We start from the raw sequence: 23,387 nt of genomic DNA on the forward strand, positions 1-23,387 counted from the left end.
AATGGGCAGCAGATTAATTAGGGCATCAATCCCAGGGGAAAAAATATTTAATTCTGAGACACTCAAGTTGTTTCTATGTATTTTGTAACAATTGTATTCTAAATACAGCAATTCTCCAAAGCTTTTATATAGATTTTCATTGAAAAAAGTTGGAGGAATTATCAGCTCCTGAAATGTGGGTATACTTTTGCCTCAAGAGATATTAAAGGTGTAATTTTTTTCTAGATAACCATGGCACGCCTTCCCTTTTCAGGAAGAATTAAAATAATTGCCATCACCATGAACACAAACCATAAAGCACACACTAAGTCTACATTCACAGTCTCCTAGCAAATTAGAGCTGGAGTGCAAACTCCAAGAAACTGAAAAACCTTTACAATGGAAATCATGCAATAGCCTATATGTAGCCATACATAATTGTTACTCATTAGTGTTGAAGATTTGTGTGTTTCTAGCCAGTTTTGTAACTGATAGCAGACAGTGGAAGAAGATATTCATAGCTGCCATTTTTTGGTCTTTCAATTCTAAAAGAATGCCATTTTAACATCTTAATTATCTTTAACAGTGATATTCTCTTAAAAACATGTCCATATTCTATACTTCAATATCACAAGTTTTATCTGAGACTACACTCTGTGCTATATGTTTTAGCAACAGCTTTTTTCACCCTGATTTCACATAAAATCATGTGGTCATTTACTGGGTAATACCACATTCTTAAATGCATCCAGTACTCCACAACTGATGCACTATTAGTAAATAATCCCACTTGGGCAAATTTCAACAAACTCACCAAGTGAGCTGCTCTCAGCAACAACAGCTACAGTTCCACTAAGATACTCCTTGAGGTAACTTAGCCCTTTTAACAGCTTGCTAACAGTGATTCTTGCCAGTGATCATCACTTCTCTTCTTCCATACATATTTTCTAACATTTGAACTGTTAGAATTGTGGGTTTTAATAAGGTCCTAATAGCTTCAAGGACTTACTGCTGAGCACCACGTAGTACAGAGTATTCCCACTGATGTTCACTGCCTGTGGGAGGTTCTGCCACAGACTTCTTGAATGCCCTTGGACAAATCACTCACATCAGATACTGAGATACTTCAAGATTCACAGAACAATGTCATGTCACTCAGAGTGGAATGTGGTTAAGCAAAGAAATGTCTATCTGTGGGTTTAGGTGCCTCTACTCCTTTAAAAATCTATTTTTTAAAATATATTTTCCTCCATCCTTCAGTTTCCCAGTCTGTGTCCAGCTGACTGTTGATGTTGTAAGGGTCTGGAAGCACCATACCTTACACCAAAGGAGCATTTAAAGGTGGGGATTTACGCAGTTAGGGGTTTGAATACCTTTTGCTGCTTCCATGGAGATGATGTCAGGGCCACAGTTCCTGTAAATCTGTAGTTTCTGAATGGTTAATATGATTTTCAGTCCCCATGGCAAGCAATGTCAGTTGAGAGCTTGCTTTGCTCTAATTTATGTTAACATTGTGAAAATTCTGCACAAATACTGCAAAAAGAGAGCCCTTAAGCCTAATCAGTGAAGACATATTTAATATCTGTAAGCTCACATGAAAAAATGCTAGTCCAAAGGACATAAATGTAGTTTTATATTTATCCAAATGGAATAGGCAAAAAAAAAAAAACCTCAAATAGGCAATGAATAAATTTGTGTCTAAAATGTCCAGTAACAGGCTGTGGCTGAAACAAGTATGCAGCTGACCTTGTCTCCTGCAAAACTCACCAAGATTTCCTGTTGATGGTACTGTGAAACACAGCTCAATCCCCACTAGAACAGAGAAGCTTGTTTAAAAGCACACAAAGCTCAGTGACTGAAGAACTCACCCAGTACAGCACATCAGTCCATCCCTCCATGGTTATACACTGGAACACAGTCAGCATTGCAAATGCAAAGTTATCAAAGTTGGTTATGCCTCCGTTGGGTCCAACCCATCCACCCTTACATTCGGTGCCGTTCATGACGCACTGACGGCCATTCCCTGAGAATGCACAAGGTGCTGGATCGTCTTCAACTAGAATATCTGGAAAAGGATCAAAAAATCACAACTCTGAGTCCTCAAGCTTTCATGAGTTACCCCTTCACGAGGAAATATCAATGCTGTTGTGAGAAAAATCTGGATTTCACGCTGAGAAAGGCATCAGAGCATTGGAGATTTTAGTCTCGCTCAGATCTGGGCCTTACAACCTCAAAAATAGGTTAATAAAAATAATTAAGCAGTGGAAAGAAGCACAATGTAATAATACATTATTTAGAAGTGTCTCATTCTGATTATTTCTTTCCTTTTCACTGCTGCTACTTCACTTCATGGCACTTCCCACCAACACATGGACCACTAAGGAAAAATGGATCTAATTCCTATACAGAGTTGTGTTCATTCTTTAGCTGAAAGAAAAGCATCTTTAGCCACCAGGTAAGATGGTTTCACTCTTTCAAAGTTCTCCCACAACACACACTTCCATTTCATGATTTCACCTGGATGGAAGAACACTGTTTTCCTTCTTCAGTCATCTCAGAACTGCCACCACCACCCTGCCTCACCGTACTGCCACAATCTGGATTTGTCCCTCATGGGTAATCACCCTTATTTCCTTTACTACTGGTGTTTAAGCTACACATATCAGAAATGAAAACCTATTCAGAGCATGGTCTAGTCTCTAACTAGTTTGATTTTTTTGTGACTTTGGTATTGAGAGTTTTTTTTCATTTAAGGCACTGTACCTAAAATTGTGAACCAGTGTAAACTGGGGTAACAACAGCTTAAGTGCTTTGGCCCCTAGTTCTAGTTCAAACTGAAATCCCACAGATTTGAAAGAAAACATCATCAAACCCTTATGTTAATCAACATTTTAATGACTTACCTGAATCAATAAGAAAACAAGATTTGTGCATTTTTCCAATAAAAAGTTCCAATCCTATAATAGCATAGATTATGATTACAAACAATACCAAAAGGGCAATATGGAGGAGGGGGACCATGGCTTTTATAATGGAGTTCAGGACAACTTGTAAACCTAAAAAAAGAAAGAGGATACAAGATATGAACCATATTTCTAGGTTTCACTCTATCAAATTTTATATAATTACACATTATTAGGACTCAATGATACAGACATGCAGAGATAATCAGATTTTTTTAAAACATCTATTGTCCAGAACCAAAATATTCCTTTAACATATCTTTTTAAGAATCTAAAACTTTCTGTCTAATTAGTTTACTTAGTTTCTCTGTTAATAAAGTTTATATCATAGAATTCAGTGCTTGAAATGTGTCACAAAAATCTGTGGGTGCTTTTATAAAGAAAGGGCACATAGTCAGTGTGAGCCTGTAAGTCATTTTATATGACCTTGAAGAAGTTCTGTGCTAAAACAAAAACTTTGTAGCAAGTTCTGAGAAAATGTGCACTCAGCCAATTGTAGAACTGTCTTCTTGCTCTGGGAGAAAAATATAGTTAGCTGGGAAAACACATTTTTAATCTGAACAAACTTATTCTTTCATCATTTATCCCTTTCAAAACTGCTCTGGTTTTTTTTCTCAATTAAATATTTATCCAACTTTTGGCTTTACCAAAATGAGCTAATTCCAGACTAATGAAATTGCCACAGTACCAATGACAATAAAATATGCCTCTTTTTTAACTTGATAGACTTCCTCTCTGACATGTCATAGGACTGCTTCCATCCTCAGTGAAGTCCTTTTGCCAAAAATCAATCATTTCCATGTAACAGTCCATGATCTATTAAACACAGAATGAGCTTTCTTCCTCTGAATGCCTTAGAAAGTGCTGAACTGGAAGTCGTGAACCTTGTATAGCCCAAATAGCTTCAATAATTAATAAAGCATTCAAAGAAAACAGGAAATATCAGAAAATTCAATTGCTTTCTTAAATAGTATTTTTCTATGTTTTAAGTTTCCTAATTTATCTGTTAGCTCTGCTGAGATAAACAGAAGGCATTCATGTGCATTGGAGGGGGCAGGAAACACAAAATGTGTAATGTGCTCTGGCATACACTTACCAACATATAAACTATTTTAGGACCACCTACACTTTCAGATGCAGGGGTTTAGAATTAAAAAAAAAATCTGAATTTTTTCTGGTGTATTTGCATTTTAACATGTAATTTACTTTTATATAAAGCTTCTAAAAAGCAAGTGTATTCCCTGTCTGCTTATTGAACTGTGTAAGGAGATCATGCACTGACTGAATTCACAATCCCTCGTTCAACCTGAAATAGGGTATCACTCATCTTGAAATTCACTTTATATACATAGCCAGATAACAAAAACTCAGATTTATCCCATCTCATTTGGGTAGTGTCTGGAAGAAGACAGTTCAATAATCAGAGCAGGCACATTCCTGAGTGCAATGGAAGTAAAGAGAGCAGAGCTTACTGGGCACTCCTGATACGAGTCGGAGAGGTCGCAGTACACGAAAGGCTCTTAGGGCTTTGACATCAAAGCCACCAGGTTTGCCACCTGAGTGGCTGCCACCATCTGTTTCTTTGGTTAATTGTTCCAATATTACACTAAATAATCTAGAAAATGAGATGAGAGGTAAGGTCATCACTATCTATTTACCACGCAGTCAAAGATATTAATTTGGAAATTAGTTGAACTGCAGATCACTCTGCAAAGCTGTTCAGATGTCAAACTGAGAGGTATATTTACACATTAAATCATGACAGACAGAGCTATGAAGTGCAAGACTTTATAATCCTTCCAGAGAATGAGGATCACACAGTTTCCAATAATTTAGCATTGAGCTTATATACACAGTTTGCTATTTTTAAATAAATGAAGCTACTTTGCCACTTTTGTTCAAACATTTTAGCTTTAACATTTGGAGAATTAATCTTGCCTTTAGAAGAAGAAATAGAAAATAAGTAAAACCATCTGGTTTAATTTTGGAGGATTAGATGAATTCTAAGTGGCACAGCAGTACAATATTCTATATACAGTCAGCAGAAACTGAATATTTTAAAAATAATTAGAGTTCACCATTTAATAACACCAAAAAGATTTGTTTCTTACACATAATACCTCTGAGGAAAATATATTCCCAGATGGCTCATTTATTATATTGTATTTTTTCCCTGCAGAAATGAATTAGTCATTCATTAGAACAGTTTGCAAGACAAGACTTTTATTTTGTTTTCCCACTTTTAGCAGCAATTTAAAGTGATGAATGTTCTTGAAATCCAAATTAATCTTAGGTTTATTTTAGTTTAGAGCACTATCTCAGATGCATGGGTTTCTAGACTGCCACTAGACCACACAAACTCTATTATCCTTTGCACAGAGTCTGTAGTTCAATAACAGAGCTGCACTTCTCCTGAAAGGATTATAAAGTTAATAGAGTTTTGCAATCATGAGGAATGTTTCACACTTGTAAAGGATGCCTGAAATGTGCAGGGGTTTATTTTGGTCATGAAAAGTTTTCACAACTCTGGTTAAGAACTCTGTCATGCTGGATAGCTGCCTGAAATCATATATTATTTAATAGGGTGCCTAAACTAGATTATTGAAGGCTTTATCCTCCCCCAGTAAGCAGTTGGCCCACATCAGTCAATATCCATCCCTAGACTGCTTCATTCTGCTCCAGAGAAAAACTCAGCCCCTAAGACTCTACAGATGTTACAGGGAACACGAGCAGCCCACATATTGTTCCACCAAATCCAGACATTGAATACCAGGTCCTGATTCAGCCCTAGAATTTAATGGAAGCATAATTGCAGGAAAACAAACACCTCAGTGATTTCAAGAGTGACTATTTGTGCTCTAAGACAGACATTAGTAGAAAGGCTTCTGAGTCAAGTCCTGAATCCAGAGAACCTTTCAGCCTGTCAGTTCATAGAACATTCAGAAAATTAAAGGGCATAGGCAGGTGCTATGAAAGCTTTCTCTACCAGGACCTTATTCTTCCACAGAAATCAATGGAAATTACGTGAGAGACCATGAAGACTGCTCAGAGTAATTCATACTCTGATGGGTTACAGAGAGAAGTGACAAAGAGTAGAAAGCACCACATTCACAGCTCTGTCTACAGCTCTGTCATTTTGTGTTGTCCAGCTGAAACCAGGACGTATGTCATTCCTAAAAAGCCATTAAGGTATAAAACTATTGATCTTCTTTACTGAAATGTACATTCATATTCCTCTACAGTTTATCAAAGTTTAAAGGTTTAATTAAGATTTGATCTTAAAAACATCTCTATATGTGTTTCCCTTTTGCTTGTAGAGATTTCTTTTGGCATAATTAAGATTAATGTAATTGGACTGGCTACAGTCTTTGCTGAGAAAGCAAATTTCAATGCATTCAATATAGGACATCATGGCAGCTCTTTCAAGCTATTAGAATACCTAATGAAATTTCCCATTGAAGTTAGTCAAATAGAATCAGGTCCAGAAGTGATTCCATATCCACCTTGGGTTATATATGAAAATCAATTTTTCACTGTATTACTATGTATTAATTAAATAAATGGGACTCATGCTTGGTCAATCATGCAGGTTGTGCTCTTACTGAAAGAACAAAAACCTTGCTCACAATTTTGTCAGTATGCAACATGTTAGGAAAGGTCCACCTTGTCTTACAGGTAGGCTGATGACAACCTGCACAAACTTCTGGATTTGAATTAGGATTTATTCTTACTGTGATATTTTAGGCATTTGATAAGATGTAGTCCTTTTAATTTTCATATTTTCAACAAATTCAGTGTGAGCATTTGACCTAACTCCATTTAGCCTCCAATAATTAGTGTTTTAGGAATTAGTGGAAAATTTTTTAGTTATTATGTATTTAGGACACAGCCAAAGATAGAGGTCATGTTAATTAGACTGCTCCAGGGTTACTGTAACTCCGTGGTCACTTGACAAAAGGGAAGAGGTCTATTCAAGTGACTGCTTGGCAAGGGAGCAGAGCTCGTGTGTGACAGTCTCCAACCTGCCCACCAAGCTTCCCCTTCAGGCACAGGGACCAATCTGTTGAGAATGACCTGACCTGATGAAGGACCTATTTATACACAAATTTTAGTCCTGGACCAAAACTGCCTGCATGCCAAAGGACTGGCCCAAATACAACCTTCTCAGTAACATTTAGTATCTCATAATCAAATAGTTACAAATCAGGCATTCTTATATTCACAATACCTCCCCAAATTTAACAATGCTTTACCACAAATTCCTTTACTTAGCAACTCTTCCTTTCCATTAATTCAGTAACAACTTAAAAGCAGCACACACTCTAATTCCTGAGCCTTTTCAATTACAGGCAACCCTTAATATAGTTTGAATTTAAAAATGAAGTTAGAATTACATACTGCAAGCCAAGGTTGTGTTTGCTATAACATACAAAGTTATAAATGGATAATGCTCTCCATGTTCTAGATAATATATACTTTTTTTATAAAGTATATATTAAACAAACAAAGCAAACAAAATTTACAGTACTGGCTAAGCAGCTTTTTAACATATCCTCCACAACATTTAGGAAATTGGTGAATATACATCTCAAGATTAATTCCCTAGATAGCTGAAGGTAGAATCTAATAAAGTAGCATAACCACTGACATAGAGTTGCTGACACAAAAATAATTTATCAATAAGTAGGTCCATAATGTAAGTTCCACTCCTCTGAACCTGCAGAAGGCCCAAGCAGTCCCTTCTCTGGGGCAAAGAACAAACTCTCCAAGGTTTCCTGGTACAGTAAGGTGCACAGGGTAAAGAAAAAAAGCCATTTCTAACATATATTCAAACCTAGGCAAATCAAAATCATATCTGTATCTGGAGCCTGACATGCAGCACCCAGTTTTACTCAGATTTGGGGAATATGAAGGAATCACTATTAATTCTGTCTCCCCAACCACTCTTCTCCACTTTGAAACATGTGGATCGTCCCAGAGGTCTTTGTGAAACAGATGAACTGCACATGACTGCAGTGAAGAGTTAAAGAAATAAATTAAATAACAACATGCAGCCCTTAAGAGATCAACATATGGAAAGACACCAGGAGTTTTTCTTGAGAAAATCAGATGGAAAAGCTTCTGAAAAACAACTCTGGAAATCTCCAGCAGGTCTCAGAATTCCCTGGGAACTTCTACTATACATGCAGTGCAGTCTATAGCCAGGGATAGCACTAAAAATTTGAGGACTTTTTAACATTTTTTCACTCAGTTCATTCTTTTACTCCAAAGAAAGAAATCCAGCATAGGCTGCTACTCACAGCCAAACAGACCTATACATACCTCACTGTAAAGAAAAGTTTAAATATTTTTATAATGGAAGATAAGCTACTTACCCTACTATTACTATTACAAAATCCAATAAATTCCATCCGTTTCTAACGTATGCATTGGGGTGTAATAATAATCCATATGCTATAATCTTCAAAAATGTTTCAACTGTAAAAATTATCAGGAAGGCATATTCTACTTTTTCCTGTGGAAGACAAAAAAAAGTACAATGAAAGACAATGAATGTAACAGCTCTTTTTACTATTGACAATTTGCAACAAGTGGGTACTGATCAGGACTAAGGAAATACCTTCATGGCAGTTTATTTCACAGGTTTTAATTGTATAACGCTTAATGATAACTTGCAAGGTTATAATTACATAATTACACAAGGTTTTCTTGTTTTCACATTCTGTGAGAGGAAAAAAAATTTGTTTCTGCAAACATGGAAGCATACTGTACCTTTGCTTAAGCAGAGTCCCATCCAGGTCAATAGGATTCTCTGCATTCATTATAAGCAGAAAATGCAGTAGAACAGAGCCCTGGAAATATCCTTGAAAGGTAAACAGTGGTCTACTTCTTTTCACTATTAAAAAAAGCCTTAATTGTTTCATATTTAGTTTTACACTGTCTTGCAACTTTTTTATCTTGATATGGAAGCTTGCATTGACTTTTTCTCCCTCTATATCACCAGAATTTCTTTAAAATACCCTATTAAGTTTGAAAAAAATTTAAGGCACTGTACCACCACCTTGTATCATTGAAGCTCCAACATTAGATTTAAGGGTTTTTTAAATGTTATTAGCTCTGCATTAAAAAAAAAAAAAATCAGAGCTATATACTGAATATCTTTTCCTAGCTAACTAGACACTCTAGAAAGAAGAAATCCCCAAAAATATTATTAGCATGCTTAACTTGGTAAATTGAAGAAGTCACCACTATGAAAACAGAGCAGTTAACATCTCTGTTCTTTTTACCTTCAGACATGCTAATTTCATTATTTTCTATAACATTTTGTTTAGTTATCTGTTGCTACTCAAATATTACAGCCAAGAATAAAAGGCACAAAGAGTATGATTCATTTTTTAAACTTGTTCAGGAACACATGACGTTGCTCATTTATCACATACAAGGTTAATTACATGACTGTAATTGCTCAGTCAGGATTACCAGCTTCTACTATCATTACTCAAACAGAACACCAACATTACACACAAAAATACATTATCCTTATTTGTTACACACAAAAATATACATTCCTTATTTGTCACACAGCTTGGCACTTTCATACACTTCATAATTTCATACACTTTCATCATTTACAACTTAAAGATCTTGACATTCTTATGTGCAAATCTTTAATTTGGGCAGGTAGATTTCTTTTCCTGCCAAAGAGGCCATTTGGGGTGGTTATGTGTAGGATGTGGTATTTCCATTTGTAAATCTGACACTGGTGACTTAATAGAGGCACAGGCTTATGAATGAAGTCCTCTCCAGGCCTTTACCTGCAGCAAGCAGCACCCTGGGGTCACTGGGGCAGGAGAGGCGCTCTCATTGCACAACAAGGATTCCTGGATCTCACTTCCTGCACAGCTCAGTCCTGTACCCCTGCCTTTTTCCCCTCTTTTGAGTACACTTCATGAACACTGTGGAGCTTCATCCAAGGCTCCTCAGCTACTTTCCATTTTGGGAGAGATCCTCCAGCTCAGTGAAACCAATACATGTCCTCCTTCCCCTCAAACTTCCTAATTCTTCTTTCAAAATTGCCCCTTCCATTTACCCATTGATTTATCACCAATCAACGAGGACAGTTGCTAGCTAACAAGAGTAAAGTGGCCTCACAGAAGAAATGTGAATGTCTTGTGTACCAAAATCCATCAGATCTCTTTGGCTAGAGAACAGCACTGAGATTATAATAATATGAATTATCCTCATTCCCGAGAAATACACTCAGAAATGCTTAAATACAACAAATCCTACCACATACACATTCCACAATAACAGTTATTTCTGTCTCCCTGCAGACAACTGAATTTGCAGCTTAATTATAGGAAGAAAAATAATGTAGGAAAACATAAGGAAGATAAAAATATTACAGTTGTCATTTGCCATGGGCAAAACATATATCAAAACCATAGTAGTAAAAAAAAAAGTGAGAATAAAAATGTATGTTTCATATATGCCAAATTTCAATAGGTTCTTTTCTTAAAAGGAACACAGGATCCAGGACTGGATGGGACCTTCTGAGCAAAAGTAACCTCATGGGTCCCTATGTCCAGAGTTTTATAGGCAACCATGTAATTTAACTCCATCCATTAAAGTACCAGTTCCATCCTAAGAACCATCTTTGTTCTTCATTGGTCCCCTTCAAAAAATATTCCATTGCTCTTCTGCTCTCTGGGCTAAACAGCAGCCCCAGTGCTAAAGTTACACAACTTTGTTAATGCCACATAGCCCTGCAGCTCATTTTAATGGGACAGTTCAAATCTGAACAGCTCTGCCCTATCATTTACCAACCATCCTTGAAAAATGGTATTGGCCTCAGTCCTGCTTATCTCATCTCTTTTATGGAAGCAGGAGTTTTTGTTATTTCCTAAACAGTCCTGCAAACATTCCATTAGAGCCATATGGAATGTAGGACAATCTCATTTTTAAACCCACCGGTGGGCTCAAGGTGTGTGTGCGCGTCACTTTGCAGATGGACCATAAGAAACCTTGACAGCTGCACAAACAGAAACCACACGAATCTCAGCAAGGAAAAATGGGAAGTGCTGCACCTTGGCTTAAATAATCCCACACCAATATGGGCTGAGAAAGGACCTGGAAGTCGCACACTAATTTAAAGTTGTGCTCATTTAAATCAGACAAATTCCGTAACTTCACTATTTCATTTTCCCTCCCTTCCTGCTTTCCTCCCTTTCATGCTTTCACACACTATTTATTTATTTATTTTCAAAGCACAACCTGTGTCTTCCATGGAGGCCAGATGAATGACTTGGCCCCATAGTTAACACACAAAGTACAGGCTGTGCTTTCTTCACAGACTGTTTGGCTCTTTAATAACTAGGCAGCCAGCAGATGTTCTCACACAAACTGCAGAGTTATCAACCTGCTCACCCTCAGGAAGGCTCTGGTGGTCTCTTCTCACACTTAGATAACTTCTTGTTGGTCACTATGGACATCAATTTTTGCCTCTGCTACCCTGATGTATCGGTAAGCCACACATCATCTTGTACATCCAGAGCTTAAGCAACCACTACTCAAGAGTAAATAACATTCAATTTTCAGTATTCATGAAAGAGTGATAAAGGCAGGGTTGGTTTGGGAAAATAAAACTAAAAAAGTAAGAGATAAATTCAAAATACAGACTCAAGACTGCAGTTTTAGCAAGATATGATGCACACATTTATCTGCTCTGTTTTCTCCACAGTGGTGAAATCATATTTTGTTCATATTAGTTGCTATCTTTAAATGAACACTTAACTTCATTCAAAATGGCAGTGGGAACACTAAAAAAGTAGACAACTAAACAAAATAATAAGGAAATACCTTAGAGTATGTATTGAGTGCTTGCAAAAGAAAATCTCTATTAAAAGAAACCAAGAAGGAGGTTTTGGTTCTAAAAAAATGCAGAGATTATAGCAAAATTTGCACATAATTTCTAATATCTATTATTGCATTTAGTTCTACACTGCATCATAAAATTAGCAGAAAAAAGTGACAGCTGTAAACCTAAAGAAGACATGAAGCACAACAATATGTCTGCATTCTGAAGACTCTAATCCTGAGGCTGTATAGATTAATAGTTGTTTGTTCACTGATTTGATAAAGCTAGGTCATCTCTCCTTACAGGCAGCTGATTCCAGCAAGGCTGTCTGACACTTTGGTTAATGCTGCTCGAAATCTTCAAGTCTCAGCAATCTTTTTCTGAATATATGATGCAACAGGACTGATAAGATAAACTGCTTTTCTCATGGAATCCATGGAGTTTGCCTTTGATCATGGAACACAAAACAAGGCCACTCTTACCCTATGAGTTTAGGTGGAATCATTAGAACTTCATTTTCTCCAAAAAAACTTAAAAAAGGAAAAGAAGAAAAAAAGTAAGCATTCGCTTTCTTATTTTAAGTAAATCAGCTTAGCAGAAACCCTGTTGCTCAGGAAATCTTTTTTCCCCCACCCTAGCCAGATGGTGTACATTAGTCATCATTTATTATCTTCATATTTTCAAAATCTCTGAAAGAAATATGCAAAGCTACTGTTACATGTTAGAAGGTGACACACCAAAATTCTGCATTTACGTTAAGATATTTCACAAGATAACTGTTTCAAAAAAGTCATTAATTTGCAGAACCTTAATCTATTATGCTAGGTAATTAAATCTTACTATATTAAAATTTCTATTCCCTTAGCATCAGAGATGGGAATTATTTCTTAACTGAAGAAATGCATTTTTGCATCCAGACAACAAACATGCATTAGAGTAAAAACTGCTTAGCAGATAAAGTGACTCAATTTAAGCAAATTAAGCAGACTGATCAACTTTCCAAAGTTTAGACACAACACAAAATACTTTGACATCATTGATTTAGGGATCAAAAACAAAAAAAAAAAAAAAAAAAACAAACAAAAAAAAAAAAAGTCAAATCACATGCTGTTTAATAAGTTGTGTGACTGATGTTTGGACAACACATATAAAGCCATTTATCTTTTTGACAATCAGCCATTTTTTCAAGTTCTGGCACTGGGAAAACACTCTATCTACAAGACAAGAAAGTAACTTGAATTTTGAATTTCAAAATATAATTATTTCATTTTGCACTTTGTATACGTGTATTCCTCTAAAAATCATCTGTGACATGCAGCACAGTAACAATTAACAATAGGAAAGCAAGCCTATTTATTCCCACATGTGAAAAAATGTTACAGCAGTTTCCCAATACAAAAAATGAAACACAAATGGAATCCATAAAAATAAATCTATGTACTTGCCTTTGTTTCATCAACTTTAAAAGCAGAAACAAAGTCATGTACTACCAAGATTAGACATGGAAATTGCTCTCTATTCATCAGAAGAATTGGAATTATTTATCACTCAACAATTCGGTGATAACTATTGGATTAACTGTGCCTTTAGATACATAACAACAAATAAGGAGGGTGAGTTTGAAAAACATATTTTAAGGATTCTTGTCCTGATCAATCCAAATAAATCATGTATCACCATCCTCATCAGTCCTGACCCACTGGAGGGAATACAGGCACTGCTCTTTACTTTGTCAGATGTCTGCGTTACTGTCCTTGTAAGTGCAGCTCTGCTTTAGACAGTGCTCTGCAGCAACTTCAGAAAATACCATTATGTACACAAAATTGTACTCCTTTTATATAGGCCTGGGCATCAGACCTTGTTTTCATACTTCAAGAGCACATTTCATGTACATGAGACCTTTTATGTTTGAATACATGTAAAATCCAGGGCAAAACTGGGCAGGAATTTGGCATCAGGCCCAGAAACATCTCCAGTCTTTTGAGGGGCTTTACAGGACATCATCACATTACTGCAGATCCAGATGCTCTGGCATTTTGGGCTGGTTCATCTCATGGCAAGGCTGATACTTGAAAGTCAACACTATAGTGTACAAACTCCATACTTAGGAGTAGAAATAAGTAGGTGTTACACAGCAAGAACATTCTTACAGCAGTTCAATATTAAATTAACGGGATTTCACATTCCTAGCACCACTGCCAAGCAACAAATCTCACTCACAACATTTTTACTGTTTTCAAAGAGAACACAAAATCCTTTTATCTTTTTTGAGCTGAGGATTCACAATCCCTCAGTCTGGTCACAATTAACAACAGTTGCACCCTCCAGATCTCAAGCAGGCATTTGTGTTTGCAGGAACAGAACGTGCAATAAGAACATCTCAAATACTGAGCACAGCAAAGGAACAAAATGGATGTGCAAGCTATACACTGAGGTGTAATTAAAATTAACTGCAATTTAGTTTCTTAAAGTCCCTTCTTATCAATGTAGTCTGAAGGAGCACTTGAATAACTTACATCACTGAAAGAGTACCTCAAACTTCAAAGACAGTTTTTGTTTTACTTTTACCTGACAGGTTCTGGCAGCCAGAGGTAGAGGAAAAAGCAGAGCATATTTAACACTGATTACTTTTTTCATTATTTCCTGCAATCACTTCCTCTAAATGCACTGCAGACCTGCATTTCATCTTTGAGTGTGATTGCTACTCATTTGTATTTTGCACTTTACATAGTAACACAATAATGGAGATGTAAACACCTCTGTTCTGTAAATAAGCATTTGTACAGAGAGAAAAATGTTGCATCCAAATTACAATTTTTCATACAGATTACAGGGTTCTGTTTTGAGCCACATTGGTTTTATTCATGTAAAAGTTCAATTTAGTACACGTTAAGTATTTTCAGTCCATAAATAGAAAAAATTTCAACCTCTTTGTCTGTTTTTTCCTCCTTTATATTTAGGCAGAGCTCTGCTCTGGGACAGGTAATGCAGAGCTTTGCTGAGCAACAGCTGGGGAAAACAACAGACATCCACCCTCTGTGAACAAAATTATTAAATCCACTATTGGCCTATTGGCACTGCCTTGCACACCCTCACAGAGGCACAACCTTTCTGCCTCCTATTGCTGTGAAAAAAATGAGGCAAAAGGTGTGCTTTTGAAAATTTGATCATAAATAACTAAAAGCAAAATTGAACTTCTGCAAATTGACCATCTACTAAAAAATTAATAGAGAGGGCCCACAAAAAAGCCAATCACTTGGCAATGACTGCATTCATGCAAGGTGTGAAAGGCAGGTTGTAGAAATGCCAGCAGGCAGAACCACATGAGCTTCAGTCCTAAATCCACTTGAAGATTGAGCACAGTATTCCAAAGAATTGCACAAGTGACAACAGGCCAACTAAGCAAGAAAGAAAATAAAATCTGGAATAAAATCCAATTTACCTGAGTGTCTTTCTGCCCTCATCTAACTGATGATATTCAGGAAAACAAGGCCAGCACAAAAAGTAGAAGACAATATTTTTGTATACTGGCACGTGGTCTCATCATTTTCCTTACATAGGTGAATAGAATCAGTGTCAAGTGGTGAATTAAACCTACATCTACTCAAAAACAGCATTAATGTTAAATATATTTTGATATCTACTATCAATTTTATTTATTTATAGGACACCAGGTTTTGGCCAGAAACCAGGGTATGAGAATATTAGTACATCTCAGCTTAGTGAACATATTAAAATTCTGAAAATTTAGAAATCAAGAGAATTTTGTAATGCTTATAAATTCATTCTGACCCTGCAGAAACCTACAAGTAGAAAATAGTCAAGAGAACTGACAGCACTAAATCCTGTATTGAATTTAGAGCAAGATGCAAGATGGGTAAAAAAAAAAAAAAAAAACCACAACTCCAAATTCTAAAAGAAATTCTTTTTCCTTAAAAGATAAAAACTATAGACCAAAATCTAACCAATCAAATAATACTGTAATTATTTTGGCATTTCACTATGAAACAGATGAAAAAAAAATCTGCTTTAAAAAGACTCCCATGTGAGGTCTTCCTGTATTTTTTTGCTAATCATACTTCAAAAGCGTGTATTGATACCACTAATATGTTTCTTAAAATGCTGCCATAAAAACTTTCAGCTGTCACAAAAACCACTCAGGTGATGCTGCAATAGCCTGGATTTAAACCTACCCACTAACAATGTCCATTTTTTCCCTGGTTTTCCAGCCCATGTAATTCCTTCTTTGACCAACACAATCCTGAAATGCACAGGAGTGGCTTTCAGCCCAGTTCTGGTCACTCTGCACTCAGCTTTTCTGTAGGTGAGCGTGCCAAAACAAAAGTCTGTCCCAGCAGACTGACAGTTCTGAGTGGCTCTGAAGGAATATGGCATCCCAAATGGAAAGAAAGGGAGAAGACCAAACAGGTCAGGTTTTTTGTGTGTTACTCATTCATTCACAGCTCTGTAGTGAACCAGTGCTGTGTTTTAAGAATGTCAAGGACTTTCTGTAAGGAAAAAACTAAATATTAAAACAATATGGAGAACAGATTAGGTCTGTAGTTCTGCTCTGCACTGATAGTGCCAGCCAGGAAACAGAACAATGACATTCCTTGAGTAGGTGTTTTCTTCCTTGATTTATTCATCTGGTTGCAAATCTAATTTCCACTTTCATTACAAAAGAACTGGATAAAATTGATAGAATAATTTCATCACAATGCTTTACTCATTAATCTGCCAGATACATGACTCCATTAGCTCTTTGCTTTTGTCAGTTTAAGAACTACAGAATGATTTGTTAAGAACATACCCAATGAGACTGTTTGTTTTCCTAAATACCTTTAGTAGGGTAGAAACTTGCATTATGTAAGGCTTAATAATTTAGTTTGGCAGGATTTGGTTTGAGTTTGTTTCATTTGTTTAGTTTTGCAGGGTTTCTTTGTTGGTTGGTTTTTATTACAGGGGAAACAGTTTAACAAAGACCCACCAATAAGGTTTTCAAAAACTCAAACACGCTATAACTACCCCATGGCCTGGCCTGACCTTGAGGTGAATACAAAGGGAGAGCATGGTTAGGCCTGGTACTTCATTGGAGTTTTTCTATTCATCCTTCTCAAGTTTCAAACAGAAGAGTCCCAGACCAGTGGTCAATCTGGGAGCTGTGTCCTACACTTGTGGTCTACTACTGCCCCTTGCAAACCAGCAGCATCAAGAATATTTTCTTCAACCCTCTGCTCTTAGAGCGTGGTCAACTTCCATGACCAGGATGGGGTATCCATATCAGGACTGGCTACAGAATTAAAATAGTATTAAAAAAAAAATTTAAGGGCTTCAAAAAGTACTGGAGAACGTGTATCCCTTATATTGGTATAACAATGTTAAGAAATTTCTTCAGAGAAATCTCTATTTAGTTCTGACTTCTTCTTAAAACATCCTAACATCAGCTCAGCACTAGAATTTCATACAGAAGACACTGAATGCAATACATGATGTGGAAATGATGATTCTATACTGGAGAGGAAAGTATGATTGCTAAATAAGTTCCAGTGTGAAATATCTAATGCCTTCCTGAGAACTACATGCTGCATGCTCTTTTACCTCTTCACAATTCTTTTCTTTCAGAAATAATTTCTTAACTCCTTAGATACACTTTGATTTACTCTACATATTTGGTAACAGGTAAAACAAAGTATTGCACTAAAAATCACCTCAACAAATCTAGCAAGACTGTATTATTTATGAGCACACAACCTGCCAGAGCACTGGAATCCATAAACTACAGAAATGTCAACAGCAATGTTCCTGATGAAATACATTTCCAACTAAAAGAGAAGGCAGGATAGAATATTCCTGGTAGATGCAGCCCAGAACAACAATGTGAGGAACCAAAAAAATGCATTTATCCAAACTGACAGGAGAATGGTCTGCAGTAGCCATGAAAATGTTAAAGCACAACTTTATCCTTGAGTGTCTCAGTTGCTGAACAAGGTCTCCTTTGCAGTGGTGTTCTCCTGTGGTAGCTTCTGAGCCAAATGCTTGAGGTATCTCCAATAAAAATTTCATTTCATAGTCAAAAATCAAATAACACACTAATAAAAGATGTTGTTTTGAAAGAACATCATAGTAAATTCCAGATATGTGAAATGTAATGTGGCTGTAGAAATTGGTATTTCCCTGCAGCAATAAAACACAGGAAGATTCCCATTTTGTGTATCCACTGAGTATTTGGATAATTATGAAAGGAAAACCCTCTCTGAGTTATTTCATCTTGAACAAGAGGCTAAATGAACATAGAAACATTTTCATCACACATCTGAGGATTAGATTGCTCTGGCTGCTCCATAACAACAAAAATGAGGATCTGTAGCGAAAATACAAGGGAAATGTGCTCTTTTGCCATGGCAGTGTTCAATGGAAGCCCTTTGCTCCACTGCAAATACAGAGCTCATGGACAAGAAATACAAAAAGGTGGAATGGCTCTCTATAAATACAGAGGAGTTGCAAGAAAAATTTAAAAAATAGCATAGCTAAACCAAAAATCCAGTCCACAAATAAGACCCATGATATACCAGCTTTAATTTCAGCAGTGCTCAGGTACAACACTGATCCGCTCTTATGAGAATTCATTTAAAATTAAGCATTTAGCTGGTTTCTACTAATAGCACCACCATGAAGCTTTCCTGTTTTCTTCATTCTACCATGGTAGAAAAGCATTCAAAGTAACCCTAAATGTACCAATATTGAAATAAAGAAAACCATGGAATACTACTGACATCCACAGCTAAGGTATCTGAAATACTTGCCACAGTAGAAACTGAAACACCTGAATAAAGTTGAAAACACTTTCGTTCATTTCCTCTGATCTGCAGATCAAACCTTAGTGATAAAAATCTTCAACTCCTGATAGAAAGTAAAATATGAGTCTGCCTGCCCTAAAGCCACATTTCTTGCTTCTTTATGGATGAATCAGCTTTCCCTCTATCTTGTGGAATGTAGCTAACATAATTTAGGGTCCCTCCAGTGCCTGCTACAATTACAATTCCAGATTCTGCAAATGCTTCTAAGTGCATCTTTGTAATCTCTAAGTTACAATGCAAAACCATTTTCTTCCTTTCATTCCCATACCACTTGGCATCCCAGGAGATGTATTTAGGTTTTGAATGTCTTATTTCATTTTCCACTTCTCCACACAGAACACTTGATCAAGAATATTATTTTGTTATTCTTCCCATCTGAACTGCATCTAAGCCTGTTTTAATTTATTCCCCTATCTGGAACATCAGTTTTGATTTCCAGAGAACTCACTGTCTACAACAATATATTCCTAAGTGCTCCCTCACTGTTTCAAGTTCACTTCTGTTATGACTATAAGACAGTTCGAGTACACCGACACTTGCTTTTCTTCCACCTATAAAACTGCTTTCAGTTTTATAAAGCTGCCATAGAATGTCATAGTCCCCGTGACTTTTCACCCATCTATTCAGTGGAATAGCCCCTAAAGCACATTTACAAGCAGTGTTCTTCAAAGTAATTACATGAAACAAGAGCCATTACCTCCCTTTTGGAAAAATTAGGCTTTATCCCCTAAAGAACCAAAGTCTCTAAAAAACCCTAAAGTCTCTACTATCCTCAAGTAGGCAAGAAAAAAAAAAAAAAAAAAAAACATAATTTTGATCAGATAAAAATGCCAGAGACCAAGAGCCAAACACAAAAATAATTTTTTTTCTCTTTCAGTTATATGCACAGAATTTAAAAACTACGCATTTACTGAAGGTCATGGAATCATCAAGGTTGGAAGAGACCTTCAAGATCACCTGGTTCAAATATCAACCCACCACCACCATAATCACCCCTGAACCATATTCCCAAGTGCCATTTCCAGATGTCTCTTGAACACTTTGAGAGATGATGACTCCACCACCTCCCTCAGTAGCCTGTTCCAAAGCCTAACCATTCTTTCAATGATTTCTTTTCCCCTAATATTTAATCTGAACCTTCCCTGACACAATTAAATAGCCACTTCATCTTGTTCTTTCTCTTGAGATTTGATAGAGGACAACAATCTCTTCTAAGGGAGTTGTAGAGAGTGGTAAGAACCCTCAAGCCTCCTTTTCTCCAGACTAAACAACCTCAGCTGCTCCTTGTAGGACTTTCCAGACCCTTCCCCAGCTTCACTGCCCTTCTCTGGACACAGTCCAATGCCTCAATCTCCTTCTGAAATGAGGGGGCCAAAACTGGACACAGGATTCAAAGTAATTTGATTGTCTAAGTAAAGATATTTCACAGCCAGAAGAGCTGAACTGAAAATCCTATTAGTCTCCCACTGTTTCAGTGATTTGAAGACAGCTCTAAAATTTTTTGATTCTACTTCAGTGAGTGTAACTAAAATACAAATCTTTGTACCTTAATGGAAGTTGATGACATATGGGAGTCATTTCATACTACATATTGGTTTTTAAAATGACCAATGAAACACAAATATTTTCACAATCCACTACAATACATTGAACGGCCAGTGAAAATATTAGAAAAATGAAGCTCCGAAAATTAGTCCTTAACATGGGAGAAAGATTAACAGGAATTTACACTCCACAGGCTTAATTCAAAATAACTTTGGAGTCAGCAACCCCCATTTCTTGTTTTCTTTTGCAAACTGACAATTTGACGTCACAAGTTTTCTACTCTGATTCCAACGCCAGTACCTCAAATTTGACAAGAGGGTCTTCATCTCTGCACAAAAAATGCCCAATACTCTGCAAATCAAGTCCTCAAAGTGCAACAAAATGCTTTAATTAGAGCTATTTCTTTGCTTAGTGCTATTTCTAATTTATGATTTGCCAAAGGCACTGTTTTACTCGTGTTTCGATGGAATACTTAGCACAGCATGAAATAGATGGCATCTCCTCTGTAGCAAAAGTGAAAGGTTGACTTCTGCCCTGGGCATCTTTTATTTTTTGTGAAAGCTTAGAGGTAGAAACTGAAGCATGATAATTGAACCTTGAAGGAAAAAGAAGTGACATTATAAGAACTGCTTCTGTCAAGTGATAAATATCCTGTGATACGATATATTTAATTTGTACGAACAATTTCGTGGTGTTAATAAAGATTAAAAGGTAGTTATGCCATACAAAAAGGGACATGTTGGACATGCTGACAGCTAGAAGACCCCACTTACCATTCCAAGTAATGGTGCAGGTTAATATCGAATGAAAATAAAAAGGATAATTCACCTAATCTTTTTTTAAAAAATAATTCTGCATTTACATTTATTATACACGGCATATTTAAAAGGTGGTTTTCATATGCTCTGGCACCCAAGGCATAAACCTGAAAGTGCCAGTGGAAATAACAAATGATGTAATAGAAGTGTGTAAAACCTGAGGCAAGAATACGTCGCAGTCAGAACCCAATGGCTCTGCTCAAGTGACACACACATTTGCACTCAGAAGTTTTGCCTTTTTTTTTTCTTTAGTTAAAGCTACCACAGCAACATTCTCCTAGTGAGGTGTGTCAGAACTAATGTAGCTGAATGTAGTTCACTGTAATTGAAAGTAATTCATGCTGTCACATTTACTGTAACGAGAGGTCACATCTCCAGGGCCATAAATGTTGTTCACATTAATCGTAACTGACACCTTCCTCCTCCTTCAGGGAAATTCAGCCATATTACATGGCTTAGTTCACATCCTTTTTAAGTATCTGAACTTCTTTATGTTTGGCTGGTTTTGTTGTTTGTTTTGGGTTTATTGGTTTTTTAAGCTAAAACCAGGCAAAAACACCAGCAACAAATTCTGCCTTGTGCATGGTGATAAAGTCATCTCACAGAAAAGTATATAACAATAATTATAATTACCCTGATCTCCAAAAATCCCACAGATTACTAAAAATTATGACCTAAAATCTGGCTATTCTGGCTACTTAAGAACAAAACCATTTCTTAAATTATAAAGACATATGGGCCATATTCTAAAAGAGTAAGTAAAATACAACACATTCCATAATTACCCCCTGGACTACATGCATTAATTTCTTCCTAATACTTACATATATTATGATTTAGGAATCATAAAACCCCACAGTAAACCAGGTACTTATTTTGGAACAGCTAAATTCCATACTGACGTGCCAGGGAATGAACCTCCATTCTCAACATGACTGTATATTTCAAACCTGATAATTCAACTAGGACATCATTTCCTTTATAAATATTAACCAGTTATTTGGGGGGGTTATAGCATGTAAGTCTAAACCGTTTCATCCCTATGTAACAAAGGTACACACACAAAAAGAAGGCCCTTCAAAGCACTGAATACATGTGCCCTCCATAATTAACACAGTGTACAGAAAATGGAAAGCTTTTAATCTGCATTCTTAGTTTATCCTGAATTATAGTTAAAAGATGAAAGATGCTGAAGAAGGAGAAGTGCAATGTAAAAACACACTGTCAAGAGTACGATGTGCTTGTTGGCCAAACAATAATCTAAGTTTCTTTGTTTTGTTTTAGTTGGGTTGACCAAGAATCTGGGTTTTCTTCTTGAAAACTTAAGTGGTATCTTACCTCAGAATTAAAAGCTTAGGGTTTGGGTTTTTTCTAACAGATCCTTATGGGAACACGAAATATAAATTTTCATTTACTCACAACAACAAATGAAAATATTAATGATAAAAAGTTTCACTGATGACTCTCAAAATTATGTATTAAAGAAGTGAAGAACATAAAAACAGGAGCACAGATTCATTTTTATAATAGCTTGGAATACTACTTTTTGAAAGGCAAATTAGCCTTAAAGTTACAATTACTTGAAATTGATCATAACCACAAGAAAATCAGTTGTTTGATTTCCTTTGGTATAACTCAGTAACAATGCCACTGAAACCAAGTAAATTAGATGAGTATATGAATTTTTGAAGAATCTATGTTGAAAGACTCCAGACTCGCTGTCTATCACAGAACACAACTCTTCAGGCATAAATAAAATTGATTCTTTCAGAGATCAATTTTTCTGTTGTCTGACAATGTCATTTAATTTTGGTAAGGCACCCAGCAATTGTGCAATTTCCTACAGTAGCATTTGGTGTAGAGATACACAAAACATTGCTGTGAGCCCTGCAGTAAAAGTTTGCTGAATGACCTGAAACACCAAAACAAAAAATGCATAACCTCAGTGCAATAAAAAAGTCATATCATGCTTATTCTTCTTACCTATAATTAACATTAACTGTTATCTTTTTAGCAACATCACTCAACATTTCTCAGAAATAAATCTGGGTTGTTCTTCCAAACAGGTAAGCACTTCATGTTTCATTATTACCACACTATTGCATAATATTTGTCCTGCACCAGTATCTACAATAGCCTTGATGGTGCTTGTTGTACCAAACATATCAACAAGGATAAAAACATGATTTACATTTAAAGTAGTTCCCCATCTCAGCCTTAACTGCATTATAATTCCATCAGTTTCTTACTCTGTAGAAAGGCATTTCAGCGCGTCTACCCAAGTACCTCATTTATTCCTAATTTCCAAGGTTATCACTAAACTATATTTTTCCAATACATTATCACTTAGGAAAATAGCTCAAAAGTC

General features: G+C 36.2%; 1 protein-coding gene across 1 annotated transcript in view; it reads right to left on the bottom strand.

Moving 5' to 3' along the window:
* CACNA1D (calcium voltage-gated channel subunit alpha1 D) overlaps window positions 1-23,387 on the bottom strand; it is a 169,022-nt gene that overhangs the window by 99,001 nt on the left and 46,634 nt on the right. Inside the window, exons 4-7 of the mRNA XM_053989201.1 lie at window positions 8,318-8,457; window positions 4,415-4,557; window positions 2,883-3,035; window positions 1,848-2,044 (exon numbers count right to left, since the gene is read on the bottom strand). Of these exons, the coding sequence (XP_053845176.1) occupies window positions 1,848-2,044; window positions 2,883-3,035; window positions 4,415-4,557; window positions 8,318-8,457 (633 nt within the window). The remainder of the gene's footprint in view (window positions 1-1,847; window positions 2,045-2,882; window positions 3,036-4,414; window positions 4,558-8,317; window positions 8,458-23,387) is intronic.

The sequence above is a fragment of the Vidua macroura genome, chromosome 13 (assembly GCF_024509145.1).
Source record: "Vidua macroura isolate BioBank_ID:100142 chromosome 13, ASM2450914v1, whole genome shotgun sequence".
NCBI lineage: Eukaryota > Metazoa > Chordata > Aves > Passeriformes > Viduidae > Vidua > Vidua macroura.